This window comes from Saccopteryx leptura, chromosome 5, assembly GCF_036850995.1.
Source record: "Saccopteryx leptura isolate mSacLep1 chromosome 5, mSacLep1_pri_phased_curated, whole genome shotgun sequence".
In the NCBI taxonomy this organism is placed as follows: domain Eukaryota; kingdom Metazoa; phylum Chordata; class Mammalia; order Chiroptera; family Emballonuridae; genus Saccopteryx; species Saccopteryx leptura.
In genome coordinates, this window is record NC_089507.1 from 211,964,675 (window position 1) to 211,983,977 (window position 19,303).

Below are 19,303 nucleotides of genomic sequence, written 5' to 3' on the forward strand. Positions count from 1 at the left end.
GCTAAGGCCGGCTGTGGCGCGCAGAGAGGGGCTGTGCCATCGGGACCATGCTCCTGCGAACAGCTTGCAGGCGGGTGGCTGCGGCCGTCCCCGGCGCTCCTGGGCCGAGGGCCGAGCGGAGTACACGGGGTCTGCGCCTGCGCGGTACGCTCCGGGTATCCTTTCGGGAGGCGCGGACCTTCTCTGCTCCGCAACGCACCCTCCCCAGACCCTCTGCCCCTGCCCTTTGGCTGCAGCCCTTGTCTCAGGCCCGCTTTCTTAGTGACTTCGCCGCGTCCCGCCTCAGGGTCTATCCCGTAGGTCCTTAGAGCCTTTGAGGCTCGGCCTTCATACTGGCCAACTTTTAGAGATGCTAGTCATCCAGCATATGACCTTTGAAGATCTTACGTACTATGTCGCCACATTCCTTTTAAATGACTGTCCTTTCAGGGCCCTTCCTACTCCCAACGCCGCAATTTGAATAATGTCCCCACGTTTCCCTCCAAGAACCCTTTCTCTGCCCCTTTTACAGTTTGCTCAGATCCTTTGATGTTTACCTTCCTTTTTCATTAAGAATCAGCCCCGGCATTTCTTAAATTTATCTCACCTCCATCCGGGTTTTACCTTCTGCTGTTTTGGATACCCTGTAGCCTTGGTTGCATCCTTTCTCACTTGGCCGTCCGTTCTGTATTTCTGTCAGTTGCAGACCATGCTCCCCAGTCTGCTATTCCCTCAGCTACAGCCAGTGCCCCGGAGGTGGAGTCAGGGCTGCGACCTCTGTATATGGATGTGCAAGCTACGACTCCTCTGGTAAGGATGGAGAGGCAGCTTTTCCCAGTGCTGTTTATAGGACTTATATTGTAGAAGTGACAATGTACAGAAATAGCTGGATCTTTGTAGAACTAAGAACCACTCATCAGGGTGTTCTAGGAACAGCAGTGAACCAGAAGTTAGGAAGCTTAAGTTGCCTAGAAATGGGTCAGCTACTTATAAGTGGTTGATCTTGGCCAAATCACTTGAGTGCAGGCACTGTAATAGTAGTTAAAAGTGTGGGCTTTGGAATTAGCAGGATTGCTAATTGATTAGTAACTGTGTGAATTTGGGCAAATAGTAAAGGGCTTAAAGACATAAAACAGTTCTTAGCAGGTTGGCAAATGATAAGCGCTTGAATATGAATGCAAGATTTCACCAACATATGGATTCTGTCATGTCTGGCCCCTTGTACATCACATTTTCTGGTAGGATTGGAAACAGCTGCAGAAATGGCTGTCAAGACAAGACAATGTTTGTAGGTACCCCTGGGAGATGATAGAATAGCTTGATTTAGGATGGATTGTGAGTGGGAGTATAGTAGGTTATTTGGCTTGTACCTGAGGGGTTGGAACAATGTTTGAGGCCAAATCTGGGCAGTGTCTGGGGGTTGGGAGTGCTTTGAGGCAGCTCTGAAGGGATGGAAGGGGGCCAGAATTAACTATGGACTCAAGAAGACTAATCTGTTCTGTTGTGCTCAGGACCCTCGGGTGCTCGATGCCATGCTCCCTTACCTAGTCAACTACTATGGGAACCCACACTCCCGGACACATGCTTATGGCTGGGAGAGTGAGGCAGCCATGGAACATGCTCGCCAGGTTAGTATAGAGGAGTCTAGGAGGTACTGATGTCAGGGATTTAGTCGCCTGTGGGAGACATTTTCTTCTCGGTAGGAATGGGTGGGGATAGAAATGGTTTGGAGTTCTTTCAGAAAGAGATTCAAAAAGCAGGCCTTGGGTTCCCTCTGAAGGCTAAATGACCTTTGACAAGTTATCTGATTTCTCTCTAAGCCTTAGTTTCCTCACATTGCAAATGAGGTTCTAATAGTTCCTACTCCCTAGGGTTATTAGGTGAATTAAATAAGACAACGCTAGTGATGTGTTTATTAACCCAATGTCTGTATATAATAAAAGCTCAGTAGTGCTTTCTTAACAACACCAATATTATTATTATTTTGTATTGGGCTGGAAAAGAGCCTGGGATCTGGGTTGTAACTGAATTTATCCTTGTCTGACCCTAGTAGGTGCAAAGCTTCCTCTTGGGCTGTTGATAGAATGCAGTGGAACTCATCTTGAGCCAGAGCTTTGTCCTAGTTTGTGTCCTGTAGCCAAGTACTTTCCTGGGAAACTGATGTTAGTTATCTCTATTTCTTGGCTTGCAGCAAGTAGCATCTCTCATTGGAGCTGATCCCCGTGAGATCATTTTCACCAGTGGCGCTACTGAATCTAATAACATAGCAATCAAGGTAAGAGAAGGGCCTGACCAGGCTCTGGTGCAGTGGATAGAGTGTTGGCCTGGGACGCTGCTGTCCCAGGTTAAAAACCCAAGGTCGCCTGCTTGAGCACATGCTCACCAACTTGAGTGCGGGATTACAGGCTTGAACGTGGGATCATAGACATGACCCTAAGGTCACTGGCTTAAGCAAGGGGTCTCTGGCTCGGTTGGAGTCTCCCTGATCAAGGCACGTATGAGAAAGCAATCAATGAACAAATAAGGTGTCGCAACTATGAGTTGATTCTGCTTCTTATCTCTTTCCCTTCCTGTCTGTCCCCTCCCCTCATCTCTCTCTCTCTAAAATAATAAAAACAGGCCCTGGCCGGTTGGCTCAGCGGTAGAGCGTCGGCCTAGCGTGCGGAGGACCCGGGTTCAATTCCCGGCCAGGGCACACAGGAGAAGCACCCATTTGCTTCTCCACCCCTCCACCACGCCTTCCTCTCTGTCTCTCTCTTCCCCTCCCGCAGCCAAGGCTCCATTGGAGCAAAGATGGCCCGGGCGCTGGGGATGGCTCTGTGGCCTCTGCCTCAGGCGCTAGACGGCGCTGGTCGTAACATGGCGACGCCCAGGATGGGCAGAGCATCGCCCCCTGGTGGGCAGAGCTTCGCCCCATGGTGGGCGTGCCGGGTGGATCCCGGTTGGGCGCATGCGGGAGTCTGTCTGACTCTCTCCCTATTTCCAGCTTCAGAAAAATGCAAAAAAAAAATAATAATAAAAATAAAATAATAAAAACAAAGAATATGAATACAGCTTTTTAGACATCTTTCTACATAATTCTCTGAAGAGTTATATTATAAATACTGCCATCAGCACGGAATAAAGGTATAGGTTTCACTTCTGCACTGTCAGCTTTGGGTATCAGTGTCAGCATATTTGCATATTTTGCTATTTACAGAGACAGAGAGCCAGAGAGAGGGATAGACAGGGTCAGACAGACAGGAATGGAGAGAGATGAGAAGCATCAATCATTAGTTTTTCATTGCACGTTGCAACACCTTAGTTGTTCATTGATTGCTTTCTCATATGTGCCTTGACCATGGGACTACAGCTGACCGAGTAACCCCTTGCTTGAGCCAGCGACCTTGGGTCCAAGCTTATGAGCTTTGCTCAAACCAGATGAGCCCGCGCTCAATCTGGCGACCTCGGGGTCTTGAACCTGGGTCCTCTGCATCCCAGTCCGACGCTCTATCCACTGCGCCACCACCTGGTCAGGCTATTTTGCTATTTAAATAGAAATAAAAGAGAGAGGCCTTTGCTTGGGGTGTAAGGATAGGCATGTTCCCTATTTTCTACCTATGAATAGATTTGGTCTTTGTTCTCTGTTCCTAGTACAGAGCTTTAAAAACTCTGGAGTTTCCTGAACGATAGATTATTTTTTATTCAAAACAAGCCCCTTTGGACCATATCTGAGTTTATGTTAATGAGGTGATTCATGGTAGGCCCTTAGTTTCAAAGGACAGGCTGGCCACTCCAGAAAGATCAAGCATGTAATCAGAGGGTTGGAACTTCCAGCTCTACAGGAAAATGGGGATGGAGATTGAGTCTAGTTCTGTGGCCAAGGTTTTATTTTATTTTATTTTTATTTTTATTTTTTTCTGAAGCTGGAAACGGAGAGAGACAGTCAGACAGACTCCCGCATGCACCCGACCGGGATCCACCCGGCACGCCCACCAGGGGCGACGCTCTGCCCCTCCGGAGCGTCGCTTTGCCGCGACCAGAGCCACTCTAGCGCCTGGGGCTGAGGCCAAGGAGCCATCCCCAGCGCCTGGGCCATCTTTGCTCCAATGGAGCCTCGGCTGCGGGAGGGGAAGAGAGAGACAGAGAGGAAGGAGAGGGGGGGAGGGTGGAGAAGCAGATGGGCGCTTCTCCTATGTGCCCTGGCCGGGAATCGAACCCGGGTCCCCCGCATGCTAGGCCGACGCTCTACCACTGAGCCAACCGGCCAGGGCCATTCTGTGGACATAGTTTTAATCAGTCACGCCTGTGTAAGAAACCCCCGTAAAAACTCAGAACAGGGAAGCTTGCAGGAGCTTCCAGTCTGGTGAGCTCATGGGTCTGCTGAGAAGGCAGCGTGCCTAGATTTGACGAGAGAGCGTGGAAGCTCTGCGCCTCTTCTCACTCCCAACCTCACACTACCATCTTTTCCATTTGGCTGTTCCTGAGTTATATCCTTTATAATAAAGCCCTTAGCATAAGTACAGCACTTTCACTGAGTTCTGTGAGTCACTGTAGTGAATTATTGAACTTTAAAGGGCTGTGGGCAGCCCTGACTTTGTAGCCAGCTGGGTAGAGTGTGAGTGAGAGGTTGTAACACCAGGACTTGGGGCTGGCATTTGATGTGGGAGCAGTCTTTTGTGACTGAGCCCCTTAACCTGTGGGATTTACACTAAGTGTGGGTAGTTAATATCAGAATTAAATTGATATGCCTGACCAGGCGGTGGCACAGTAGATAGAGCGTTGGACTGGGATGCGGAAGGACCCAGGTTTGAGACCCCGAGGTCACCAGCTTGAGCGCAGGCTCATCTGGCTTGAGCAAAAAAAAAAAGCTCACCAGCTTGTTGCTGGCTCAAGCAAGGGGCTACTCAGTCTGCTGAAGGCCCGTTGTCAAGGCACATATACATATGAGAAAGCAATCAATGAACAACTAAGGAGTCCCAACGAAAAACTGATGATTAATGCTTCTCATCTCTCTCCGTTCCTGTCTGTCTGTCCCTATCTATCCCTCTCTCTGTAACAAATAAATAAATTAATTTTAAAAATATATATCAGAATTAAATTGATTTGTAGGACACCCAGGTGGTGTCAGAGAATTGATGTTGAAGCATACCACCCTTGCCCACTTTCCCTACACAAATGGGATTAAAGTCATTTCTGTCTCTGAGTATATTCTCTTTCCTTCCACCACCACCAACTTAAGGGGGTGGCCAGGTTTTATAGGTCACGGAAAAAGCACTTGATCACTACCCAGACAGACCACAAGTGTGTGTTGGACTCTTGCCGTTCACTGGAAGCTGAAGGCTTTCGGGTCACCTACCTCCCGGTGAAGAAGAGTGGGATCATTGACCTGAAGGTTGGAGTGGCTCTTGGCAGGAGGGGAAATATTAGAGGAGCATCATAGCTTCCGCTGATAAAAATCTCTCTCTTCAGGAACACCTCAAGCTTGAAGGATTAGATCTAATGATGAGAGTGGGGCTTAGAGATATGTTCCCCTTGAGTGTGTACCATCTTTGTTTTCTCTAGAGGATATATTTCTCGGCTTTGTTGGTGCTTCCTGGTTTGTGTGGGAACCACTGGGCATGTGTGGCATCCCTTGGCAAAGCTTTGGCCTCCTCCTCCGCTACACCGATGTCTCTCATCACTCTAAAGAGGAGGTGCAGTGTTTTAGAAGAATATTTCCTTTTTTTGCCCCGTATTCTTATGTGTCCATTTGAGGTAGTGAATCCAAGCATCTTGCTGACCAGATTTTGGCTGTTAGCATTCCTAGGTAAATCTTTTTTTTTCTTAATTGAATATATTGGGGTTACAGTGGTTAAAAAAATTATACAGGTTTCAGGTGCACAATTCTACAACACATCGTTTGTATCTAGACAAATCTTAAGAGACGGTTTATAGACACAGCCCTGCCATGTACATTTGGAATTAAGGAGGGAACGTAAGGAAGATTACATGTAGCTGGGAGAAAACAAGGCAGGGAAATCTATGTGCTCCTTTGAGGGTCGTTACACCCGAGGGGTGTGGAAAAGAGGATTACTCTGGAACTTCAAAGGTGCATTAACAGGCTCCTTTTCAAGACTAAGCTTGCCTACATTCTCAGTTAGGGAGGACTTGGTGGTGCTATGTGCTCTCCTTACTTGTGATGTTCTTAGGAGCTAGAGGCTGCCATCCAGCCGGATACCAGCCTGGTCTCAGTCATGACTGTGAACAATGAGATTGGAGTGAAGCAGCCCGTTGCAGAAATAGGTGAGTGTCATGGGTGCGCCCTGATGCTTGCCACCACTGGGGTTTATCTGAGCAGCAGGAGTGGACTGGGAGCTGTAACACTTTCCGGAGAGCGGGAAGGAAATCTGGGTAAAGAGACAGCGTAAATGGCACAGCCAGTATTTAATTCCAGGTCTAGTACCTTTTTTTTTTTTTTTTTTGTATTTTTCTGAAGCTGGAAATGGGGAGAGACGGTCAGACAGACTCCCGCATGCACCCGACCGGGATCCACCCGGGACGCCCACCAGGGGTGACGCTCTGCCCCTCCAGGGCCTCGCTCTGCTGCGACCAGAGCCACTCTAGTGCCTGGGGCAGAGGCCAAGAGCCATCCCCAATGCCCAGGCCATCTTTGCTCCAATGGAGCCTTGGCTGCGGGAGGGGAAGAGAGAGACAGAGAGGAAGGAGGGGGGGTGTGAAGAAGCAAATGGGTGCTTCTCCTATGTGCCCTGGCCGGGAATCAAACCCGGGTCCCCCGCACGCCAGGCCGACGCTCTACCGCTGAGCCAACTGGCCAGGGCCTGGGTCTAGTACCTTTTATGATTGCTTTTACTGCAGTTGGTGCAGTAAAGAAACAAACAAAAACCGTCTACTCTTTTTTCTTTTTCTCTTTGACCTTTTTCACTTTTGAACATCTCTTTATTCTGCTCTCCTTGAGCCAGAGACGCACCCTGTAACCTCTTAGTCACATTAGCAAATTCACCTGTTAATCTTTGCCTCTTTTAAATCAAAAAGGATATGTAAGTTAACCTGATATAGTGAAAGACTAGTGTTAAGGTGAAAGAGAGAGAGAGAGAGAGAGAGAGAGAGAGAGAGAGAGATGATTTATTATAAGGTTAGAAGCTACTGCCAGATGCAGTTTTGCTTTAGAACTCATGGTACCTCATGAACCACTGCTGGAGTGACTTCCTAACATTGTGCTATGATTCTTCCCTCCTGTTGTTTTTTTTCAGGGCAGATTTGCAATTCTAGAAAGGTATATTTCCATACCGATGCAGCCCAGGCTGTTGGAAAAATCCCACTTGACGTCAATGAAATGAAAATTGATCTCATGAGCATCAGTGGTCACAAAATCTATGGTCCCAAAGGTAACCAGCCCCTCCTAGAGTTCCTCCATTCTGTACCTCCCTGTAAATCCTTTGACAGGTGTTCCTTGGACTCATTTTGGACTACCGTTGCTCTCAGAAGAAGTTATAAATTCAGAGTGCCTTGCAGAATGCAAGTGTCATTTATTTATTTTTTTCAAATTATAAGACAACTAGAAAGCCCGGCGGTCATACGAAATGACCGCTGTTCTAGATATTATAAATTGTAATTAAAATGATTTGTGCAAAGGTGTCTGCTAATTCAAACTGAATTACCCAGGGCAGGCGGCGAGGACGCCCCTTTGCTTACTGCCCCACGGGGTTTCCCCCTTCTACTTGCTTAATTGCTTAAAGAAGAGTGCAATGAAGGAAACCACTGGTGGTACATTTCTTAAGAGCCACCGCTAGCTCAATAAATAAAAGTGATTTAAATAATAAAATGTTAATTCACATGTCAAAGATCTCTTTGTACACAACATTTTTTGTGTAGATCTTTCCATCATTTTTAAGCTCGCCTTGCAGAGGACCATCAATTATTTTTAATTTTACGTCCGTTCTTTCTTTTTTTTTTTTTTTTTAAGGAGTTTTTTTTTTTTTTAATTTAATTTAATTTATTTTTAGAGAGGAGAGAGAGAGGGAGAGAGAGGGAGAGAGAGGAGAGAGAGACAGAGAGAGAAGGGGGAGGAGCTGGAAGCATCAACTCCCATATGTGCCTTGACCAGGCAAGCCCAGGGTTTCGAACTGGCGACCTCAGCATTTCCAGGTCGACGCTTTATCCACTGCGCCACTACAGGTCAGGCACGTCCGTTCTTTCACGAACTCTTGAACAGGCAACATAAAGTTGACCATGTCCAAATGCAGGCTCAGGTAAAAAAATGCCAACACGCTTAAGTGTTTGGCCCTGAGATTTATTGATGGTCATAGCAAAGTCAAGTTTTACAGGAAATTGTCTACGTCTCAATTGAAATGGCAACTCTGTTTGAGATGGAGCCAAATCAATTCTTGGAATGACATGTATTTCACCTTTAGAGGAGCCAGTCAAAGACTTAGCTATTATGACATTATTTTTCAATTGGAGAACCTCTAGTCTTGTACCATTGCAAAGACCCCTTCTGGTGTTAAGATTTCTTAACAGCATAATAATTGCTCCAATCTTTAACCTCAATTTGTGAGGTGGCATGCCAGAAGGCGGGACTATTTGAATGCTGTGGCAACTTCACCCCATTGGCTAGTACAGTTACGCAAGCAACCAATAAGCTATCGGCGACAAACAGACACTTAAGCTGCATATAATAAAGAAGTTTCTTTAGAAAGTTATTGAGGCCTGACCTGTGGTGGCTCAGTGGATAAAGCGTCGACCTGGAAATGCTGAGGTCGCCGGTTCAAAACCCTGGGCTTGCCTGGTCAAGGCACATATGGGAGTTGATGCTTCCAGGTCCTCCCCCTTCTCTCTCTCTGTCTCTCTCTCCTCTCTCTCCCTCTCTCTCCTCTCTAAAAATGAATAAATAAATAAATTAAAGAGCAGCCATGGGACCCAAGCCCGGGAACTAATAAGACTGCTTTTTTTTATTTTATTTTATTTTATTTTTTTTTTTTAATTTTTTACAGAGGCAGAGATAGACAGGGACAGACAGACAGGAACGGAGAGAGATGAGAAGCATCAATCATCAGTTTCTCGTTGCGTGTTGCGACTTCTTAGTTGTTCATTGATTGCTTTCTCATATGTGCCTTGACCATGGGCCTTCAGCAGACTGAGTAACCCCTTGCTGGAGCCAGCGACCTTGGGTTCAAGCTGGTGGGCTTTTGCTCAAACCAGATGAGCCCGCGCTCAAGCTGGCGACCTCAGGGTCTCCAATCTGGGTCCTTCCGCCTCCCAGTCCGACGCTCTATCCACTGCACCACCACCTGGTCAGGCTAAATAAATAAATTAAATTAAAAAAAAAAAAGAAAGTTATTGAGGTAGAAGTGAGCCAGCTGGGCTGCACAGGCTCAGGAAACACTCGAAACCAAAGAAGGGCCGTTGGAGCTCAGGAGGGAGAAAGGCGAAGCTAACACACCTGGAGCAGAGGACTGGAGAGCACGGGTGTGCTCCCCAGAGGGAGAGCGCGCTGCCGGTGTCATTTAGCAGTAGCCAAGAACACTTGCCTGTTTGAAGGTCCTGGTGGTCACTATGCAGCAGACTATTTTTCTGTTTTTAGAAAATCCCTAGAATGCATGAAGATGTTAATTTGGTTGAGGAACAGGGGTTAAGCCCAGCTCTGTTGTCTGCCCCCTATGACATGCAGAGAAATATTCTTTGAGTTCTTCATTACCCTGTGTTTTGCTTTAGCCTAGAGGAAGATTTTGTGGGCTTGTGTATCCCCTGCTGTTTTTTCCTTGACATATACGGACTTTATTAATATTTCACCAGTTCTCTAACAGCATATCTTAGAGGTTTTACAGTGGCGATACAGAAGGAGCTTCCTCATGCTTTTATATACCTGCTTTGTATTTTATTAAATGCAAAGCATGTGTCATAATTTATTTGCTCATTTCCCTGATGATCGACATCTAAGTTGTTTCCAATTTTTTCGCTATTGTTAATAATGCAGTACATGATGTCTTTTTTTTTTTTTTTTTTTACAGAGACAGAGAAAGAGAGAGATAGGGACAGACAGGAACGGAGAGAGATGAGAAGCATCAATTATCGGTTTCTCGTTGTGACACCTTAGTTGTTCATTGATTGCTTTCTCATATGTGCCTTGACCGTGGGCCTTCAGCAGACTGAGTAACCCCTTACTCAAGCCAGTGACCTTGGGTCCAAGCTGGTGAGCTTTGCTCAAACCAGATGAGCCCACGCTCAAGCTGGCGACCTTGGGGTCTTGAACCTGGGTCCTCCGCATCCCAGTCCGACACTTTATCCACTGCACCACCGCCTGGTCAGGCACATGATGTCTTTTTATACATAGATAAGGTGCTACTTTAAACTTAAAACAAGTTTTTATTACTTCTGGTAGTTACCCTCCGGATGTTAAATAATTTTGATAAGTATTACACTTTATTGCTATTTCTTCTTTTCCTTCAACTTTTTATTTTGAAAAATTTCAGGCTTACAGAAAAGTTGAAAGAATATTTTGACCCTTTTGGAAAGTAGTATTTTATGTTATCTGCGTTTTTCTTTTTCTCTCTCTGTAACAAACTTTGTTCCCCAGGGGTTGGTGCCATCTACATCCGCCGCCGGCCCCGTGTGCGTGTGGAGACCCTGCAGAGTGGAGGGGGGCAGGAGCGGGGTATGCGGTCTGGGACAGTGCCCACGCCCTTGGTGGTGGGGCTGGGGGCTGCCTGCGAAGTGGCTCAGCAAGAGATGGAGGTATGGAAAGAGCGGTTCCCTCTCACTTCTTCCCCTCTGCTGGGTATTGTTAGAGGTTTCTCAGCATGACTATGAGCACTGCTAGAAGAGGAGGTTTGAGAAAACTGTCCTTGTCCCCGTGCTGCTGACATCTTATTCTGGAGGGAGGTATTATAGACTCCAAAATCCAGGCCCTTTCAGGAGTTATCAGCTTATTTATTTCTGTGTTATTGGATACAGGAGTCTAGCTATTTATTTAGCACCTTTGCATACCAGGTGCTGTGCTCAGTGCTGAGGATGCAGTTGTTTCTATGCGTAACACAGGACAATATGTGGGTCTGTCCTGGTGCACAGTCACTTCTGGGCGCAGGAGAAGAGCTCCTTGTCCTGTGTGTTTCTGTGCTGTTGATGGTTATATACTTATTTCTCCCTTGCCTGATCCTCAGTATGACCACAAGCGAATTTCAAAGTTAGCAGAGCGGCTGACACAGAAGATAATGCAGAACCTTCCAGATGTGGTGATGAATGGCGACCCAGAGTACCATTACCCAGGTATGGACATGCCTTCTCCATTCCCATTCAGGCAGAGCCTGAGACTCCTCTCATGGTGATTCTTTCTTCCAGGCTGTGTCAACCTCTCCTTTGCCTACGTGGAAGGGGAGAGTCTCCTGATGGCACTCAAGGATGTTGCCTTGTCTTCGGGGAGGTAAGTTGGACCAGATAGACACAGACTGTGACAGGACCGATTAGCCTGGCTTCTAAATGTTATGACAGATTATTATTTTTTTCCATTTTTATGTTTTTATTTATTGATTTTAGAGAGAGGAGGGAGAGAGGTTGAGAGAAATATAGATTTGTTGTTCCACTTATTTTTGCGTTTATTATTTGATCCTTGGATGTGCCCTGACCAGGGATTCATCCCGCAACCTTGGCGTATCAGGATGATGCTCCAACGAACTGAGCTACCCAGCGAGGGCTATTATTCTTACTGTCTTTTTTGTAACAGATTATTAAGCTTCAATGTAGAGACGATAGGCACAAGAGCTCTTGGTTAAGAGTAAAGTTCGTTTTGTAAGCATCTATTATTTTAGCTAGCTAGGCACAGGCTGAAGTTTGCCACACTGGGAGGGCTTCCTGGGTAGAACATTGTGCTTTTTGTGGTCCCAGGATATGCATGTGTCTGTTCTAGCATTATATTAGCGGTTCTGTTATAGGCCTCCAGAATTGAAGTATGCTTTAAAGGCCTCCAAGGGTTTAGCTGCCATCTAGGCTGGTACAGTATGGTGTGTACTCAGTCATAGGGGAGTGAGCACATGTTCTGCTGCCTCTTGTTGTCAGACCAGCTCATGTGGTGTCATGCTCTGGAGAGTCCTTGCTCACGGAGTTTACTCTCTATATGAGCCAGAGGAGCTAGATTTATATTTCAGAAAGTGCAGGTAGCATCAGGCCCTGTAGCTCTGACAGATGAGAATGTCTCTTTTGTCGCCATTGCATGACTCCAGGGACTTGGAAATGGGAACAAGACTGGGGGTTTGGGGCCCAACATAGATGTTGATGATTCACTGAGCAAGGCTGCATGTCTTTCTCCTCAGTGCCTGCACCTCTGCGTCCCTGGAACCCTCTTACGTTCTTCGAGCAATCGGCACTGATGAAGATTTAGCTCACTCTTCTATCAGGTCGGTCAGTTGAGCTGTGACATATATGAAAGGCATCCTCTTTTGTGTATTTCATTTCCTGTTGTAGTCTCCCTCCATCTAGCTTTCTTTATCTTAATCTTCTTGAAAGTATCTAGAGAAGTGTTTCTCAGACTCCATTGACTGTCACCTGGGAAATTTGTGCAAGGTGGCTTTTCCTGAGCCCGACACTCAGAGACTGATTCACTAGGCCTGGAGGAGTAGGAAACTTCTCAGTTGATTCTGATGTGGCTGCTCCACCAACCACAGAGACTCTCACCTAGAGCGGAAGTCCCGAGTTCTCTCTGTTCTTCGTGGAGTAGATCCTCGCTGAGTGTTGCTGAGTGAATATGCCTCAGTTCCGGGGCTCCAATGCAGAGCTGTTCTCCTGGGCCTTTTTCAGGTTTGGCATTGGCCGTTTCACGACAGAGGAGGAAGTAGACTACACAGCGGAGAAGTGCATCCACCACGTGAAGCGTCTTCGGGAAATGAGGTGTGCTCCATCGTACCGGAGACCCTTGGGAGAAACGGCAGGGCTGGCTCCTCTCTTGTCCTCACGCTCTGTGTTCACACAGTTGGAAACCGAAGTTTGAGTGAGAATGCTTGGATTTTAGGATTTAGAGGTTCCACAGAGCAAGAAGGTGGATCTCCTTAGCTCCTCTTTTTCAGAATATGAAAAAATGATTTTAAAAACTAAAGAATTACAAAACAAACAAACAAAAAACTAAAGAAGTACAGCCTTGGCTGAGTGGGTCAGTGGATGAGGTGTCGACCAGGTGCCCCAGGGTTGTGGGTTCAACCCCTGGTCAGGGCATGTGAGTGCACAGCTAGATGAAACAATTAAGGAAAACAATGAGTTGTTTTTCTCTCTGTCTCTCAAATCAGTAGAAAAATTTAAATAAATAAATAAACACACACACACACACACACACACACACACACACATACTGTATATAATACAAAGAAGTGCAGACTCCCCTTTTGCCACATGCCCCTACTGGGATCCACCTGACAACCCTCATCTGGGGCCATGGTTGCAACTGAGTTATTTTTAGCGCCTGAGGCAGAGGCTGTTTGAATCCATCCTCTGCGCCTGGCGCCTATGCACTTGAACCAATCGAGCCATGTATGCTGGAGGAGAAAAGGGGTGGGGGGGGCGGGAGAAGCAGATGGTTGCTTCTGTGTGCCTTAACTGGGAATTGAACCCAGTACATCCACATGCCAGGCTGGTGCTGTACTACTGAGCCAACAGGCCAGTGCCAATTCAGATGTTTTTAATTTTTATTATTGATAATTTTTTTATCAATAATAGATAAATCTTTTAAAAGATTTTATTTATTGATTTTAGAGACAGGATAGAGAGAGAGAAAGGCCAGTGGAAGGAGCAGGAAGCATCAGTGTGTAGTAGTTGCTTCTTGTATGTGCTTGACTGGGCAAGCCCAGGAATTCGAACTGGTGACCTCAGCATTCCAGGTTGATGCTTTATCCACTGTACCACTACAGGTCAGGTATCATTGCAGCAATACCAATACAAAATCAGCAATTTGTAGATTAAGTATAGGAAAACTCTTTAATATAGGATTCTTGGCCAAGGAGCCAATGTTGGCTGCTTCCTCTCTAAGTCCTTATTCATCCAATACCTCTTCTCTTTGGCAGTCCTCTCTGGGAGATGGTGCAGGATGGCATTGACCTTAAGAGCATCAAGTGGACCCAGCACTAGAAGAGTGGGCCTCTGACACGGTGCTGTCCTGACTGTTCCTGCCTCACCAACCCTTGCACAGCCTGGCACCTTGTTACACCCAGTTATTGTTTCATGTTCAAACCAGAATTGTATAGTCCAGTTGACTTCAGCATCAGCTCACCTCCCAAGACAGAAACACAGAGAAACTATCTTTCCTGGGCCTCAGCTTCTTGGTGGGGAACACTCCCCATTTCTCTCCGAGAGTTCTCTGCTTTTACGGTGAGTGGACATCTCATCCTGAAACAGGAGGGACATTTGTTATGATATTGCTGCTGGACATGTCTGTGTCCTTGGTGGGGAGAGCCATAAGAACTGAAAGAAGGCTCTTTATTCAGGGACCCTGATGCTGTACATGGACATATGAGTTGTCACGTATTGCTACTAGCAAGACTGATTTCTTCAGATAGAAGCATAATCAACTATGATTTAATCTTTTTCTGGCTTCCAACAGCCACATCTTCATATTGACTATTACTGACTGAACAAGTTTCTTAGAAAACTTTTTTTCTTTCTGTACTTGTCTTCTTTTCTTTTGACCTAACTAAGAAATATCTATATGATTCTACCGATTATTCTAATAATTTGTTTCTTTTTAAATATTTGTTCATTTGTAGATTAGAGAAATAAAATTACTTTTCTCTATTTACTTCGTGACTTTATGAGACCCAGGGAAAATTCCAAGCTGTGCTTGGGAACTGTGGAGCAGACTACTACTACACTTGACTTCCATAGATGACAGTCTGCTTGCATATCTCTTCTTCCAACAGTTGTTTGAGCGCCTATTGGGAGCCTGATATTGCTGTGGGTATTGAGGATACAGCGGTTAACCTGATCATAAAGGTCATTGCTCTCATTTTTGTGAAGAGACAGAAAATAATGAGTAAAAAAAAAATAAGGCTATTATAGATTATGATGAGTGCTATGGAAGAAATAGTGTGATAAAAGGAAATAACAGGAGAACCTACTATTGTGGGTGAACTACAAAATCGCTTTATTATTATTTTTTTTTTAGAATATTTATAAGAGTTTATTTGAGCCAAACTAAAAATATACGCCAGGGAGCAAGATCTCAAATGCTATCCTCCAAAAGCTCTGAGAAGGTGTTGGTTAAGCAAAAACATGATTTCCAGTCAAAGAAAGAGCCAGGGTTGAGTGAGTGATGAGAAGGGGCAGCAAAAGCAAAGGGCCTGAGGTATGAAAAAGCATGTGTGTTTGAGAAAGCAGTAGAAGGCCAGTGCAGCTAGAGTGGAGTTTTTCCATCTGTGGGTCTGAAAACGTAGGTGGATACTCCACATATAAAGGAAAGAAAAATGAATTAGACTATATCAGACATATTTCAAACATTTTATAATTATATAGTTGCATGTATATTACAAGTTGCAAATGTATTTCTTATACGGATGCTGGTCAGAAAAGTTTGAAAGTTGACTAGTCTAAAGTATGGTTAATGTAGATGGGCAGGAGAAAGAGATGAAATTATAGAAGTATTTTTTAAATAACTTTTTAAATTTTTGAATCATTTTATTTTTTAATTTATTGATTTTATAGAGAGAAAGGGGAAGAGAGGAAGAGAGAGAAACATCTATCTGTTTTTACTTATTTGTGCATTCATTGGTTGATTCCTGTATGAGCCCTGGATCCAACCCACAACCAACCCACAACCTTGGCATGTTGAGACAATGCTCTAACCAACTTAGTTGTCTGGCCAGAGCTTGAATAATTTTAGATTTAGCAAAAGGCTGCAAAGATAGCAGTTATATATTCATTACCCAACTTCCTCTAATTTAATATTGTTGGTATATTTGTCAAAACTAAGAAATTAACATCTGTACATTAATATTAACATCAGATTTTATTAGTATTGCAACAGTTTTCCCGCTAATGTCCTTTTTCTATTCCAGATCCAATACTAGATACCACATTGCATTTAATAGGTTTTATTTGTAATATTATACCTACAAAGAGTGTATTAAATAAAGTATAGATTTAGTTTAAAAGTGTGGCCTCATTTTTTAATATGCTGGTTTTGCACACTGGGCTAGCACCAGGCAAGTCTGCCACACAAATCTTCCCAAAACATTGTTGGCATTGTGGGAATTTGATCCCTGATTTTGTTAAATTGAATCCTCACTTTCTGGCCTGACCTGTGGTGGTGCAGTGGATAAAGCGTGGATCTGGAACGCTGAGGTCACCTGTTCAAAACCCTGCGCTTGTCTGGTCTAGGCACATATGGGAGTTGATGCTTCCTGCTCCCCCCTCCTTTCTCTCTCTCTCTCTCTCTCTCACTCTTTCTCCTCTCTAAAATGAATATATATATTTTTAATTTTTAAAATTTTTTTATTAATTTTAATGGGGTGACATCAATAAATCAGGGTACATACATTCAAAGAAAACATGTCCAGGTTATCTTGTCATTCAGTTATGTTGCATACTCATCACCCAAAGTCAGATTGTCCTCCATCACCTTCTATCTAGTTTTCTTTGTGCCCCCTCCCCCTCCCCCTTTTCCTCCCCCCTCCCCCCCCCCCCCGCAACCACCACACTCTTGTCCATGTCTCTTAGTCTCGTTTTTATGTCCCACCAATGTATGGAATCATGCAGTTCTTGGTTTTTTCTGATTTACTTATTTCACTCCGTATAATGTTATCAAGATCCCACCATTTTGTTGTAAATGATCTGATGTCATCATTTCTTTTTTTTAATTTTTTAAATTTATTTATTTTTACAGTAACAGAGAGACAGATGGGGACAGATAGACAGGAACGGCGAGAGATGAGAAGCATCAATCATCAGTTTTTCGTTGCGACACCTTAGTTGTTCATTGATTGCTTTCTCATATGTGCCTTGACCGTGGGCCTTCAGCAGATCGAGTAACCCCTTGCTTGAGGTGAGCCTTGCTCAAACCAGATGAGCCCGCACTCAAGCTGGCGACCTCAGGTCTCGAATCTGGGTCCACCACATCTCAGTCCAATGCTCTATCCACTGCGCCACCGCCTGGTCAGGCTGTCATCATTTCTTATGGCTGAGTAGTATACCATGTTGTATATGTGCCACATCTTCTTTATCCAGTTGTCTATTTTTTTTATAGTGATTAAAGCCTTTAAGCAAACTCTTGGCCAATACAGCAAGAATCCATAAAAGAGTAGTGTCCTTAACATGTTCACCAAGTCCAAGTTGGCACCAACACCATTCCAAATCCCTGCAAATGCAACCCAACCCCAGTTCAGTCCGTTAGGAGCTGTCACAAGGAGCAGAAGTCCAGGAAAAGTCCGCATGGCACTGGAATTGTCACAATTCTATACTTTGCAGCTCACGTCCAAGTCCCAATGACTGCTGCTTCTAGCTGGTAATGATTCAGGTAGACTGGAAAAGCCATCTGTAGCATGTGTGGAGATGGAGCTTCTGTTCTCCTCTGCCTGGAGAGATGAGACCAGGTTGCTTTTCCCAAAAATGAATAAATTTTAAAAATTAAAAAATATTAGAGCAATCCTCACTTTCTGACTTTAAAGATTAATTCAGTTATGGCGACATTCATGAAGATGCAGGGTATTAAAAAAAAAGATATGCCTGATTAGGCGATATGCAGTGGATAGAGCATTGATCTGGGACACTGAGGATGCAGACCCAGGATGGAAACTGAGGTCTCCTGCTTGAGCGCAGGCTCACCAGCTTGAGTGCAGGGTCACAGGGTGTGAGTCCAAGGTCCCTGGCTTGAGCCCAAGGCCACTAGCTTGAGGAAGGGGTTACTCGCTCTGCTATAGCCTCCTGGTCAAGGCACATATGAGAAAGCAATCAATGAACAGCTAAGGTGCTGCAACGAAGAATTGATGTTTCTCATCTCTCCTTTTCTGTCTCACTTGCTAAAAAAAAAAAAAATGATGTAGAGCAGTGGTAGTCAACCTGGTCCCTCCCGCCCACTAGTGGGCATTCCAGCTTTCATGGTGGGCGATAGCGGAGCAACCCAAGTATAGATAAAAAGATTTAACTATAGTAAGTTGTTTTGTAAAGATTTATTCTGCCAAACTTAGCGAAAATCCGACATAAAGTACTTGGTAAGTAATTATTATTATACGCTTTAACTCACTGTATCTCTGCTTTATAAATTTTATAAAGTAAAGTTACTTCCCTACTTTATAAGTCACCATTACTGTGGAACCGGTGGGCGGTTAGAAAATTTTACTACTAACAGAGATACAAAAGTGGGCGGTAGGTGTACAAAGGTTGACTACCCCGATGTAGAGTATAGGCCAGGGGTCCCCAAACTTTTTACACAGGGGGCCAGTTCACTGTCCCTCAGACCGTTGGAGGGACAGACTATAAAAGAAACTATGAACAAATCCCTATACACACTGCACATATCTTATTTTAAAGTAAAAAAACAAAACGGGAACAAATACAATATTTAAAATAAAGAACAAGTAAATTTAAATCAACAAACTGACCAGTATTTCAATGGGAACTATGCTCCTCTCACTGACCACCAATGAAAGAGGTGCCCCTTCCAGAAGTGTGGCGCGGGCCGGAGGATAAATGGCCTCAGGGGGCCGGATGTGACCCGCGGGGCCGTAGTTTGGGGACCCCTGGTATAGGCAGAAGGAGTGGAGTCTGGGAGGCCTGGAACAAAGCAGCATCAGAGTAATTTTTTCTATAATAAACTAATACTGTGGTGCAGCTGTGGAGGAGTTAATAAAGCCTGGTGCGGTAAGCTCTCCTGACTGAAAAAAAATTTTGTTTTAATAATTATTTTGTAAAAAAAAGTATTTTATTTATTCATTTTAAAAAGAGGGGGGGGGAGGAGCAGGAAGCATCAACTCCCCTAAGTGCCTTTACCAGGCAAGCCCGGCAGTTCAAACCCGGGACCTCAGAGTTCCAGGTCCAGGCTTTATCCACTGCGCCACCACAGGTCAGGAGTCACTGAAAATTTTAAATTGAAAAAAGAATCAGGTTTTGATTCTTCAGTCAGAGAATCATAAATAGAACTAGGCACCACTTTCTGGTCCTTTTAATTCTCAGACAACCATTCAGAGATAGGTACCATTTCTCTAACGCTGAAAGCAGTGCAGCAATTTGCAGAGTCCCGCAATGGGGGGGAGGGGCAGATACTGTGCCCATCCCACCACTGGGACGTCACCCTCCCAAGCCGGGGCTAGTGCGCAAAATGTCTCACGCACAGACTCAAAGCTTCTTTCGCCACAAACACGGGCAACTTCCGGGAGAT

General features: G+C 45.0%; 1 protein-coding gene across 1 annotated transcript; it reads left to right on the plus strand.

Annotated features, from left to right (window-relative positions):
* Nucleotides 1–10: 10 nt before the first annotated feature.
* On the plus strand, nucleotides 11–14,727 carry NFS1 (NFS1 cysteine desulfurase). Its single transcript, XM_066383959.1, has 13 exons — nucleotides 11–144; nucleotides 680–789; nucleotides 1,491–1,607; nucleotides 2,171–2,254; nucleotides 5,201–5,353; nucleotides 6,150–6,243; nucleotides 7,212–7,346; nucleotides 10,535–10,692; nucleotides 11,118–11,223; nucleotides 11,296–11,377; nucleotides 12,264–12,347; nucleotides 12,748–12,837; nucleotides 14,001–14,727. Exons 1-13 carry the CDS (start codon nucleotides 48–50, stop codon nucleotides 14,062–14,064), a joined length of 1,374 nt encoding a protein of 457 aa, XP_066240056.1. The 5' UTR covers nucleotides 11–47; the 3' UTR covers nucleotides 14,065–14,727.
* The last annotated feature ends 4,576 nt before the right edge of the window (nucleotides 14,728–19,303 follow it).